We start from the raw sequence: 13,108 nt of genomic DNA, 5'->3' as shown, positions 1-13,108 counted from the left end.
GCTCGTAAGACGTATCCATACATGCGATTATGTCGTTACGAGCGGTTTACTCGCTCTATACGGCTCATCATTAGTATAGGGTAGTTTGTTTGTACATGTATCGCGCGCACAACGACAAATTAATTATCGTCACGGTCTTAAGAGGTGCATACGATGTGGCGATAACAATGATTAATGAAATCGAAAAGTAATAATAGCAATAAGAATAATAATAACAATAATGAGCAATAAACCTTGCAATATGTTACGATACGCGCGCGACATCGTTCCTTATCACGATATACATACTATATATGTCGTTGTACGGATGAAAACTACGTTGCACCATATGTATACTCTATAATCACGATGTATATTGTTATCGAAAATCGATTTTTTAAATCCTCATCCCCTTTTCTTTTTTTTTTTTTTTTTTTTTTTTTTTTTTTTTTTTTTTTTAATCCATGATGAATAATAATAATAATAATAATAAAGTCTCATTATCGTAACAGCACATCTATGCGTGTTTTGATGATTTCTCGAAAAAAAACCCAAACGAAGCCAGATAGTTGAGAAACGATACGTACCTCCGTCAAACCGTGGGACTGCAGGAGCAGGTTGACCAATTTCGTGTCGGTCATGAAGATCTTGTACGTCATGTGAAGCTGTTTCGCGGGCGGGTCTTCCGGAGGCTCGGCCAGTGCCGAACATCTGCAAACACGCAAGTGTAGAGGGGCATAATAAAAGAAAAAAAAAAAAAAAAAAAAAGTAGAAAGTCGCAAAGTCAACGCGACGTCGGCGAGATTTTCACTCGTCGCTAATAAGGAGGTGAAAATGTGGGTATACGCACTTGAAGCGCAGCATCGGGCTTTTGCTGTTGCTCGGGCCACTCAGCAGCCACTCGTTTGTAAGGCTGCTTCTGTCCTTTGCTTTGCTGCAAATCAAAAGTACTCGTTTATATTTATTTCGATTTGTCGCATTGAAAGTAACAGCTGGATACAAGTAAGTATGTGGTACATGGCAGATGAAAATCTCGAATATCCTCATTTGATACCTTTTGTTCTCACCATTAACGAATGACGTTTCGTAAAAAAAAAAAAAAAAAAAAAAAAACAGTACGTGACCCACATGACGAAACCACCAGTACATAATATTATACCAACAAAATAGGGCGTCCAGTTGTACTAAACAGCCGACGACAGGGACGACGGGGTAAGGATGGAACGGCCAAAGTGTACAGGATACATAACTACACCCGTGAGTTCGGGACCATAAAAAAAAGGAAGAGAGACGCTCTCGCGGAAGCGCCGTAGTAGCCGCTGCTTTGCATACGCCGAAGGTCCTCCCCGAGCGTGATGGCGTAAGGCGCGCAGGTGTACGCGTTGAAATGCGGAAAACGAATAATCGCGACGGGCGCGCGCGTAAAATTTCAATGCCTTCGAAAGAGGAAAAAAAAAAAAAAAAAAAAAAGGTAACTGCGTATACGGACACGGGGGCCCCGGTAATCGACCCTTTATCTCTCCTGGCGAGTGAAAAAAAAGCGCAAGCGTAGGTGGCCGGGCTCTTCCGCTAAAAATCTACACGTTCGGCGACTCTCGGGTCCCTCTCTCTCGCTTTTTTTTCTTCTTTTTTTTCCCTCATCGGAAATTCTAATCCACGATGCGGTGGTTAATTGGCTCGCGGGAATTGAGAGTAAGTGCCTGCAGGAGGGAGTGGATACCTCTCGGATCGTAAACCCAATTATACGCGTCGCTCTCTCGTTTCCGGTTTTATACGTACATATACACTTTAATCTTCACGTAATTTATTTCATTGAATTGGCCTATTCGTTTTTTTTTTCGTTTCGAAAAGACATTTTTTAAATCTCATTGTTATGTTTGTCAAAATGCAATGTTGTCCGAGTTAATTACTAAATAGCTGAAAAGTATTTTATCCTCAGCAACTGAAATTTGTCAGGCTAATTATAAAAAGATTAATGGGTATTTACACGCACACCGCAAGAAAATTTCCGAAAATTTCTTAGAAGCAAGAAACTATTTACTAGAATAAAATAAGATTAAATTGTCTCGCTTCACCACAACGTTTATTTGAAACTCCGAAAATATTATTCATGTAAAAAAAGCAGTGCCGTATATCAAGAGAATATTTACTTGGCACTATATACTCGAGTAAATATTTTCTAGGTTTCAAGAAATTTTTTTTTTCTCTGCGTGTATCATATCCGCGATAACATTCTTTTAATCCGTGGTTGAACAACTCGAAAAAAGAGTAGGTGTTGTTTTATGGTTTAGTAGAGCACGTACATTTTCTACCTGAAAAACTTATGAATATCATTTGAATAACAACTTTGATGCTTTTCAGCGTATGATTTCCTCAATTCATTTACTTGTTTTTACATACGTAAGTAGGTACCTAAGAACCTGAATATCTGCTTTGACGATCAACTCGCGGCCTTCGTTGCACAATAAATATTTAATTGCAAACGCGTTTGAATGAAAATCCAATTAATAATATCCCTTTTTCTATCCTTCAAAGAATCATTTCCTGTTACTTTGTTATACATCTTTTTTTTTTTTTTTTTTTTTTTTTTCTTTTTCTTGACAAGTTATTACGCTGCGCAGTTTCGCGTGGGTTTTGAGTGCAGCGTTTTAACAACCCGAGATATTCGTTGTGCAATTTTTGGTAATGTTGGTAGGCGAGACGCGCATCTATTGTAACACACGCGTAAGTATATGTGTACGTGGTTAAAAGTTGGGAAACAAATGTGCGAAATAACAACGTAATGCCAAACAATGAAACATTTACTGCTTCTCCATGAAATTCCATCGAGAGAAATCATCCGCGAAAATTGCTGTAATCGTCTCGTACACGCGTCTGCGCGTGAATTTATCATGACATTACTATAAATATTTTATACCCTTCTATGGGTATTATGGCTGTTCGATTACATACCCACCGCGGCTAATCGATATAACGAGCTATTAGAGTAAGTAGTGTAAGTACAGTACATGTGGGTGTAAGTATAGAGGCCGGTTGTCATAATATAATATCTGCCCGCATATACATGTATACAGCAACTTTGGTGGCCCGAGAGCTGGCGCCGCCTCTCGGGTAACTATTAATGTCGGTAAGAGAGGAATCTTTGCGAAAAGAGTCGAGCTGTCGGGAAAGCGCGTGGAATTGTTTTCCCACTTGTGCGCGGGAAATTTTATCGCCGAGAAAAGGCTGGTTAAAGGTGCTGCTCCTGTTATATACCTATGGAAAAAAAAGTAAACTTTACGCGGTCGATGCTCCCTTCCTTTGTCTTTCTTTTCCTCAACTATACTACGAGGTTTTTCGAGATTTGATGGGCGAGATGATTAACGGGTGTATACACATAAATCAGTCTAGCGCGCAACAACTGGTCGTGCCCCCCCTCAATGAATAATGTGTTCAGCTTATACCCGACGGGGTCAAGAAACTCGTTGGGCACAGACAATCCGGTCTCGATTAAAATTTCCCATTTGTGAACAAGTGCAGGACGGACAAACTCATGATTTCGATTGTTGTGCAAGTGACATTGGGAAAAAGGCACCAGATCACCCCACGATTGACTGGTAATTGTAATAATGACCAGTCACCTGTCCGTCTTATTGGCACCGTTCGGCTTGTGATGGACAAACGGCTCGAGAGCTTCCTCGCTGCTGTTGGACAGTTGCGACATCCCAGACAGGCTCGAGGACGACATCAGCTGCTGCTTCGACCGTCTTTCGTCCTGCAGCTTTCCTGTCGTCAAGCTCTTCATCTGCGTCAGCATTTTGCACCTGCAACAATTGGAAAAATCGTCTCTTACAGAAAGGATGTACCAATCTCTCGACTAATACGATTGAAATTCATAAAGATATTGCAAATGATCGAACATATGGGTATAGGCACTTGTGGAATGCCGGGGGAGGAAAAATCGGTACCCACGTGAGTCGATCGGGTGATGGATGGAAAACTATATATGTACCTTATAAGTAATAGGGTATATGGTACTGAGAAAAATATAAGTGACTATCGATTTCGTGCGTACGTTATACTTGTGTACTAATGGATCGACCATCGCCGTTATTGAGTCCGAAGGTCAGCTAATTTTCAACCGAACGTGACACGAATGGCGATCGATAGAGGAACGTTGGAATACCGTAATGCCCGAGCTTTGGCTTACCTATAGATCGATTCAAAAAATGAAATAAAGAAACTCAGTCAGGCACGCAAGAAAGTGTACATTTCCCTCTCTTTTTTTTTTAAAACTCAAACCTATACATAAACACTTTGCATTTTCAGCGATACGTATCAGACGAAGCGGAGCCGGTGCGTTTTTACGGTTGGTTCTCGAGCACACGAATAAATCGACTTATCAACTCGGGCATACCAGCTGATAACAATGTTGTGTACCTGTACGAGGTATACATTATACTTTGACACAGCTGCTACTGTTACGGGTAATATTTATTCGTGTTTCTGTACCCTCGATATTGTTTTTCTTTTTTCTGATTATACTTTTATACGCAACTGACTTTGCTGTATTCTCACCAGTTCTCTTCGATCACATACATATAGCTGTGTCACGATGGAAGGAATAAAGGAAAATACCAATGACCCACTCGAGCGATGGTTAATCCGAAAACTATTGCAACCAGTCTCGGGACAATAGAAATAGGAGAGGAACCACGTGTGTAAGTTTATGTACTTGTAACTGTAAGGTTGTGCCTATATAAGTGTATTATATAGTCGGGGCGCGCGTGCCGATCAAGGAACTCTAACTCGGCCGTGCAGCTCGCCTTAGCTGCTTCCGATCGAAGAAACTAAACTCCCCCCCCCCCCTTATGTCCCGCCAACGCTGTCGACACTCGTTATATTATTTCGCTCGCGCACCTATGAGCTGACGTGTCCATTATATTACAATATACACGCACGCGATAAGCTGGTGGCGAAGGTTTGCCGCACACCCTCGACGCGATGAGCCCACGATTCGTCTCGAAATTGACACTCTCTGAAGTATACAATGTTCAACGCGAGAATTCGCGTGTGCACATATGAGCGGTGGGGGGTATTGCGATTGATTATAGCCCATTACCGGAAACGATGTGTGTCACGATTCACCATCACCGCCTGATCAATTCCACCGAGGTTGTGCATCGCAGCACACCGGGTATGACTGTATACATAGTATACGTGGGTTTCGGCGTATCGTAATTGCATGCGCACGCGACATTAAAAAATTTATCATGAGCATTGGAAGATCGTCCAAAGATGGCATTGAATTTCACCCCGCGCTCGAACTACTTTTAGCAAAATCAATTGCCTGGTTGTGTATGGACATGTGCGCCGAGTAACCCTTGAGGTCGCCCTGCATTACGTACAGTTTTCTTCAAGCCCGCCGATCTATCGTGGCTCTTTTTACTTCTCGTTATTAAAAGCGAATGTACTCGAACGAAGCCCGCGATACGAGTAAAATATATACAACGGCTGCCGCAGCCCAACCTTAAATGGTGCGCCCTTCGCAAGACCAAAGTCGCGTGAGGGGGAAGAATGACTCACCTCACGGATCCGATGGTGCGTGGCTATATCCCAACGCGGACGCGGTATACGTGATTAACGTGCTCAACCGCGAGGGGAGCTCTCCTTCTCTTTGTATCGTGCAGGCACATCACGCTCGTCCCCATCCCTCCTACGTTTTTTTTCCTTTCTCTACATTACAATGGCACGACCGAGGAGGGGACGGTCAAGTGTATAGTCGATACTGCACCGCTTGGGATTTCGCGGTTAGTAAAAAAAAAGGAGGGGGGGGAGGGCGATCGGCACATCCTTTCTGCAGCTTCTGGGGATTTTCAAGCTGCCCAGACTGTGCTTATCGAGGGACGAAAATATGAGAGCAGGCGATGACAAATATGGGTACAAGCCTCGTACACGAGTCCGTTCGCGTGGGCGAATTCCGACCTAATCGTACCAATGCGCCGTTTTATTTGGCGATGCATAATTCAACGCCGCGTATTATTTTTTTCTCACGGTAATCGGCATGTAATATATCACCCCATCCGCGATCCAATCTGCGGCAGATTTCACTCGTCACATATAGCCTCACTTTTCGGTGGACAAAAAAAAAACATTCCCACACGTGCAAGGAACCCCAAATCTTCGACGTAGACCCGTGCTTCCGCCCCCCCTGTTTTTTTTGATAACCCGATCAAAATTTCCCGTCAACCGATCCTCGCTAAACTCGCGAAAGGTGCCGAAAGAAAGAAAAAATAAATAAATAAAAACGCCAAAATTCCGCGAAGCAATTCCAGAGCGAACGATGAGCCGGCCCCGATGGAGGCCACCAACCACAGTAGTAGCAACGGCTACACGCCCCGGACCATCTTCACGCGAAGCTGCTGCGGCAAGAAGAGGTGCCCCAGTCGTCGGCGGCGCCCAACAAGAGTCGCGGGAGTCGAGACGCGCCTCGCTTGGCTGAGGCACCGGCCCAACTTGCTGTCGCTCCCGCGCGAGATCCACTTGGCCATACTCGGCCACCTGGGCTCCTGCGACCTGCACACCATGCGCCAGGTGTGCGTGTACTTTGAGGAAATGGCCCGCGACCCCATGCTTTGGAAGGACTACGAGGTTCGTTTCTCCACTGCACCCTTGGGTACACACAGGTATATATACATTTTGGGCCTCGGTTGCGTGCCCCACACCCCTCCCCCACAGGTAATCGACAACGTGATCAAGACCAAGAGCGTGATCGGCGACCTCAAGCGCATGCCCTTCCTCAAGAAGATCTGCATAAGCAACAGGTCCGACTGCGACGACATTTTGCGACAGATATCCGTGTCCAACAAGAACTTGGAGCAACTGTCCGTCGTTAATTGCACGGGTATACTTATGCCATTGCTCGCTATCACTGTGTACACGTACTTGGGGATGGGGTAACAATTACAAGGGAACACAATGTTGTATAGGTTCAACCTCGGGCCTGTACCTCAGGGCGAACAACCTGACGCGGATAGCCAAGCGTTGCCGGCGGCTGCACACCTTCCAGGTCCTGGGGACGCGCTTCCGGGGCCTGAAGCTCTTTCGGATGATGGGGGAGGCCGGGCCGAGGCTGCGGACGCTCCTGGCGACGACGACGAGCGCCCAGTTCCGGGCGTTTGCCCGACACGCGAGCCACGTGGCCGAGAAGGACCGCAAGCTCCTGGCCGCCCTGCCGCGCAGGCGACTCGCCACGATGCAGTACAGGGCGCTCGCCGACTCGCGGATCACCTTCACCTACGAGGACAGGCTCCTCGGTATGGTCGACCTCGAGCTACGGGCGGTTGGCGCGGAACTCGACAGGCCGATCGCGGTGTCTACCTGCCAGGACCCGCCGAAGCACGACCCGTGACTTGTTTTCATTTATGTCTAATTTTACTCGTCCTACGGTGCACCCGTAGCTTATCTGTGTGTGCGTAAGAGCGCCAAGTGGTCCCGTTGTATGAAAAAGTTGTATGTACTTGTGTGCAGTGGCGTGTCAATAAAAATTTGGCCTCGATTCCTCCGTGTGGTCTCAAGGCTTACTAAAGACTTTGTGAAAATCCACTCGGTAGAGGCGTGAAAATTAAACGGGGTCTCTCGAGTGCCCCCCCCCCTCATTTTTCTTCTTACTCTTTGTACAGCTGTGGTGTTTAATCGATTTGCCGGTGGGGTTTGTAGAGAAGAAAAAAAAAAAATAATTTTACTGTCTCTCGGTTTTTGCTTTTCGGTATATTATGTAAGCACGCGAATGGTGCTTCAGAAAAATCAAATTATACCGGTGCTTCGCGTTGAGTTACAAGGTCGTGATTATTTCGAGACGAGCGAGCGGAAAATCGTTTTGATAACGCTTATTTTGCTATACAGTACTTGACGCGATGAATTTGGCGAAATACCAGCCGACGTTGGCGTTTCTAGGGTAAAGAAAAAAAAAAAAAAAAAAAAAAATATAGTAGTTTTTACAATCTCGGTCTCTTTCGTACATGTATGGATCGTTCGTACATTCAGGATGTGAAAATAAAAATTTCCATCTGATGACAAATACCTAACAATTAATCAAAGGCATGCGCCTTATTTGTTTTTCATCACTATAAAAAAACAGCGGGGACTGTAAAAAAAGAGGGTATGTATATAAAATTGAATAATGCAAAGTGTAGGTAACATTAAAATATGTCGCGCAAACGTATACTAAACGAAATTCCAACTTTTATACGTATTTACAGGGACGTTCAAGACATTAGCAGTTTGTCGTCCCGAATAGCTTCCCATTCCTCTGTATCAGTGTAAGCAATGGTACAGGGACTCCACACCTGCATACCAAGAACCAACGACAAAGTTTGCGCGGCATGAAAATCGCGGCTAAACTTTTGCTCGCCTGCACGGTATTATTTGGCCAAGCCACGAAGAAGGATATTCTTCTTATGTGCAGTGTACCTTAGGATTGTTTCGTAAGTTGTCGTGTTGCAAGTAACAAAGTTAAGGGCATCAAACGAAATTAAAAACTTTGCCGGTTGCGTTTGCTCCTCAAACGAGGGACAAAAGTTTTGATGTGACCCTGTAATTAAAGTCTCCCCAGAGCTCGCGGGGTAGGTATGAAGTGTATGAACGCGAATGAATAGGGAGATTTCTAAATTAAAATTCACACTTCGGCACCCATATCCATCTACACGTCTGCGTTCCACACATCTACAAGTCGACGCTGATGCTCCAAGGAAGGGCTAAAAAAGCAGTATAGCGCACACGTCGACAATAGCAAAAATAAAAAAAAAAAAAAAAAGAAGGTTTGGTAGATGTAAGTACACACATCTGGTATATACAAGCTAGCTATATTATTTCCTCTTTATTGCGCAACAAGCCCCCACGCGCCGGTTTCTAACTTTCTAAAGGGGGATAAGTAGGTGTGCACAATTGCTCTATCGGCAACGCGAACCTAATAACACACGTATAGGTATAGCGAATGGTTTTTAAGCTTGTACGAAGGCTGATGGCCTTTAATTCAGTGGCGTGTAATCCAGTCGTATTGGTGTGATTATCTAATTAGCTAATGCTACTTGCGAGGATTTTTTTTTTTTTTTTTAAATTTAACGATATCTTTTTAGCTGAATCACAGAGGCCAATTGTGTCTTCTCTGTTTCACTACCGTGCAAAGGAGTTTTTTTTCTATTTAAAGAAGCTCGTACGCGTAACACTAGCAGCTGGCATACACGTTAATTATCCGCTCGTCGCGTCACCAATAAACGCGATGCTCGAGTACGCTATCACCTTTTTCATTTTATTTTGTACACTTTTTTAAGATCATCATATTTTATATTTACATTTAAAAAAAAGGCATTACACGAGCACAGGGATATAGGTATAATATATACCCAATGCAGGGTAAATGGGGTAATTTTGCCCGCATCCACGTTGTATAAGGACACTTGCTGCAAGATTGGTATACTGTACCGATTTCCACAATCGTCCACAATTGTATACCACGCGTACTACACCCGAATCACAAACTGTTCGAATTCCGGGACATGCATGCGATGGTTTTGTGTGTGTGCAACGAGGTGTATACATGTAGCCACGTTGTTTCGTCACTGTACGACAGGATAAGTGAGACGATCGTTATCGCGCACCTTATGTACGTCTTGCTCCGGTAGCTAAACGACGCGGGCAGGTGGGCTCGAAATTCAGACGATAACTGTATACACCTACGCTCCGAGTGGGTTTCCGCAACAGATTTCCACTTCTTGTAGTAAGGAGCAAAAAAGAACAAGTAAAATTGCCTCAATCGAGCCGAGTATACTTTGATCCACCGGTTGCATTTTGCTGACAAACGCGGAGGAAAGTACCACACGCGAACTGAAGACTCGTTGTTGCCAAAATCCATCCAGCATCCATCCGTCACGATAAAAATCATTAGATATGGCAAAAAGCTCTCTTCTACGTACACTACCGCGCAATGACTTTTACCAAATACACCCCATCACTTAGAAAAAGAGGTGTGGGTTAGCTTGACACCGACAGCTTTAATTAGGTGCGTGGACGAGAAACGTGCAAGGTGGTGTTTGTTTTTTTTCTCCAGTTGGAGAGCTACTCCTCGAGCTTTCCGATTAAGGACCAAAAAGAAAGAGAGTTGGTCGAGGAGACAAGAGCTTATCTGTGCCAAAGACGCCCCGCTTTTACGAGGCTGCGTTTGAAAACTTCGCGGACGGGTGTTTCTCTACTCGTCTTCCCCGTTCCCGGAGAACCGGATGAAAGTGGATGGCTTGCAATTTTCTAAATAGACGAGGCGCTCGCGCGTCCGCCAAGTTGAAAAGATAAAACGGAGGGTAGTATTATACCTTTGGGGGAGGGGGGGTGCAATGACTCGTAAGACGGACGAGCGGGTTGGAGGCGAGGTGGCGTGATTCGGGCGCAAAGCTCGTGTGCATGGGAAAACGAGATACCCGAGCAGGAGGTAACTTGTAATGACTCTGACTGCGCGAAATCGGAACTGACAGACGCTAGAGAAGCAGCCAAAGTTTTCCTCGTGTGTGTGTATCGGTAGGATCAGGGATCTTGGATTAAATTTTATCTCGATTTCATAGTCACGGAAAACCTATTGAGTGCAAAAATATACTACATCGAAGGACTATAAAGAAATTTTGCATTTTTTAATAAGTACTTGACTGTTTTTACCAGAAGTATAGCTCGGAAACCACCTCGCGTTGCTAACAATATTTTAGACAAAGCTAATCGCAAATTGATGGTCTTGCAAGTGTAAAATCAACTCAAGCTCACCGATCAAACATACTAAAGTAAAAAGCTTTTTTTTTTGTCCAAGTATCAGAATGAACAAAAAATCGGTAATTGTTGGTTTTGCAATTATAAAATCAACTCAAGTTCAACGATCGATGATATACTAATTGAAGTAAAAATCTTTTTCTTTTTTTTTAATCTAAACACAGAAGTCAATAAAATTTCACTCACTACGTGATAACCAAGAGAGATAAAAAAAAAGCTATATGTGCCTAGGATCGTTCGCCTCGCAGTTATATTTGCATATCCAGCTCTCCCATACAACAACAAAAGATCGAACCGATAGAGTGCCCACGTTTCACAGTATAGTCGAGGATATGTAAAATATCGTTTTTGCGCGTAGGCAACGGCAATTGTTGGGGCAATAACAATCTTGGGTCGCTGAAACCAAACTCGGCTCGGAGATCGGGATCGAGATTAACGAAATTAGCGGGCATTAACCCACTTGACTCGACTGTACGTACACATGACCGCCCCTGCAAGGGGTTGCGATTCCGATTTTTATTACGTTGCTCTACAAATTTTTACCCAATCCACCATGAAAAATTGCACTTTCGAAACAATATCACCCGAGTAGGTACAATGGTATAAGTATATTTGTGCACGTGCGTTCAAGATGATGTACGATAGTAAGCGAGAAAAAAAAGGGAAAAAAAAGCGGTGTAAAGATTGACGATTATCCTGCAGTCGATCAAAGCTCATCCTTTGATGGAGCACTCGAGCGCTTCCTCTGTACAAACACTACAAACGGGCTCGCCGATCACCATTTTTTTTTCATCAACCCACATGGTTGGGCGCGCGATCGGTACAGCTCGCAATCACGCTCAATCAACATGCAAAACGCCTCCACCCACACCACATGTCCCTCTTTGAATCTTATCCGTACCAACGATCTTGGGGAGGCAAAGGGCGGGTCGATCAAGGGGCGAACGTCTTCATCCACGTGCCACCCGTGCTGATAGCAGGTCTTTAACGGGCTACGTCTAGTCTCGAACGACGCCTACTTCGTTGTATTACTTACACGTCAACCGGCATAGATAATGAGGACTGTATGTATTGTATACACGTAGCAGTCGCAGTTTGTCCATACGTATGCCACCACCTACGTGCTACATACTGTACACCGTTTTCGCGTGGCGAGCAGTATGTGTGTTTACCCCCCTCGAGTTTGGCTGAATCATCGTCAGGGCAGGTGAGCTCACGCGTATACTCCCATAGGGACGAAATGAGTTGGATCACGGTTTGATTTCCTTGGACACACCCGTACAATGTGTGTGACGTGTGTCGAGTCAATTATCTATTGGTTTGGATTACAGTATCGATTAACAACGATTTCCAGCTCGAGACGAAAATTCGGGCTCGCAGCTCGGCGCGGATGTCTATTTTTATGTGGCATCGTCATGCTCGATCTAGCGATTTTCCGAGCCGGACCCATGGCCCCGTTTTCTTTCGCTGCCCGTGTACCTACACACGATCGCTCGGTCTCCAAAAGCAGAGACCCAAGTTTTATCGTGCACACGCCTACGGGGACATACCTATTTTACATCAGAGTGAGTCGGTTGGAATTGAAATGGCCGAACTATAAAAAAAAAAAAAAAAAACCAAGTTGTAAGCTCTCGAGTATGAGTTGAACAAAGGAGGAAGGGAGGAAACACAAATCAAAAAAACGGAATGGCGAGAGAGACGAAAAAACGGCGATGATTGCTCTTGACACTTTCGCCAAAGTTTCCCGTTAATTGCACGGGGCGAGGATCGATCGGCCCGGTGGTAAGAGCCGATTATTTTTAACGGGGATTACGCGCGTCACGCGATACCATAATACGACTCGCGCGCCAACGTGGGCTCGGATTCAATTGGAATTGTGTGTGTATATATAAGGTATATATATATGCCTATTGTGTTTTGCGTCGGAGTACCTATACGTGCGTGTGTCACTGGTAAACTTTGCTCGAGAAAGTTTATCGGGAAAATTAATGTGACGTGCGTTCTTTTTACGAGATACTTTTGTACCGCGTCGGAGTTATCGATGGAGGCGAAGGAAATTTAATGCACGGAGTCTCGCACACCGCCGATTACGGGCGTAAAGTCACCTCTAATTTTTGTCGTGCGCGGTTAACCTTCCTCGTAAATTTATGATAAACCAGAGTACACTTATACCGCCCTACCTTCGATAATACAATTACGCGTACCTGTCTTTTTTCCATACGTAAATTATTCAATCGTGCACCGCACTACCAAGCCAGTCGTTTGAATTTTCATGTGACCCATGCGTTTGTACACAACTTACGTCACACCGGTACTTGTTGAAGTTTTGTCGTTAAACAAC

General features: G+C 44.5%; 1 protein-coding gene across 2 annotated transcripts in view; it reads right to left on the bottom strand.

The window, feature by feature from the left end:
- TTLL5 (Tubulin tyrosine ligase-like 5) overlaps positions 1–13,108 on the bottom strand; it is a 56,412-nt gene that overhangs the window by 34,613 nt on the left and 8,691 nt on the right. For both annotated transcript variants that reach the window (XM_089591112.1, XM_089591113.1), the window contains exons 2-4: positions 3,600–3,782; positions 830–913; positions 567–690 (exon numbers count right to left, since the gene is read on the bottom strand). In XM_089591112.1, the coding sequence (XP_089447238.1) occupies positions 567–690; positions 830–913; positions 3,600–3,775 (384 nt within the window). In that variant the 5' untranslated portion in view covers positions 3,776–3,782. The remainder of the gene's footprint in view (positions 1–566; positions 691–829; positions 914–3,599; positions 3,783–13,108) is intronic.

The sequence above is a fragment of the Copidosoma floridanum genome, unplaced genomic scaffold (assembly GCF_036245765.1).
Source record: "Copidosoma floridanum isolate Cflo_tuat_1 unplaced genomic scaffold, Cflo_Japanese_pri ptg000013l, whole genome shotgun sequence".
Lineage (NCBI taxonomy): Eukaryota > Metazoa > Arthropoda > Insecta > Hymenoptera > Encyrtidae > Copidosoma > Copidosoma floridanum.
Note: the sequence above shows the minus strand (reverse complement) of the source record. Positions and strands in the feature narration are given on the sequence as shown.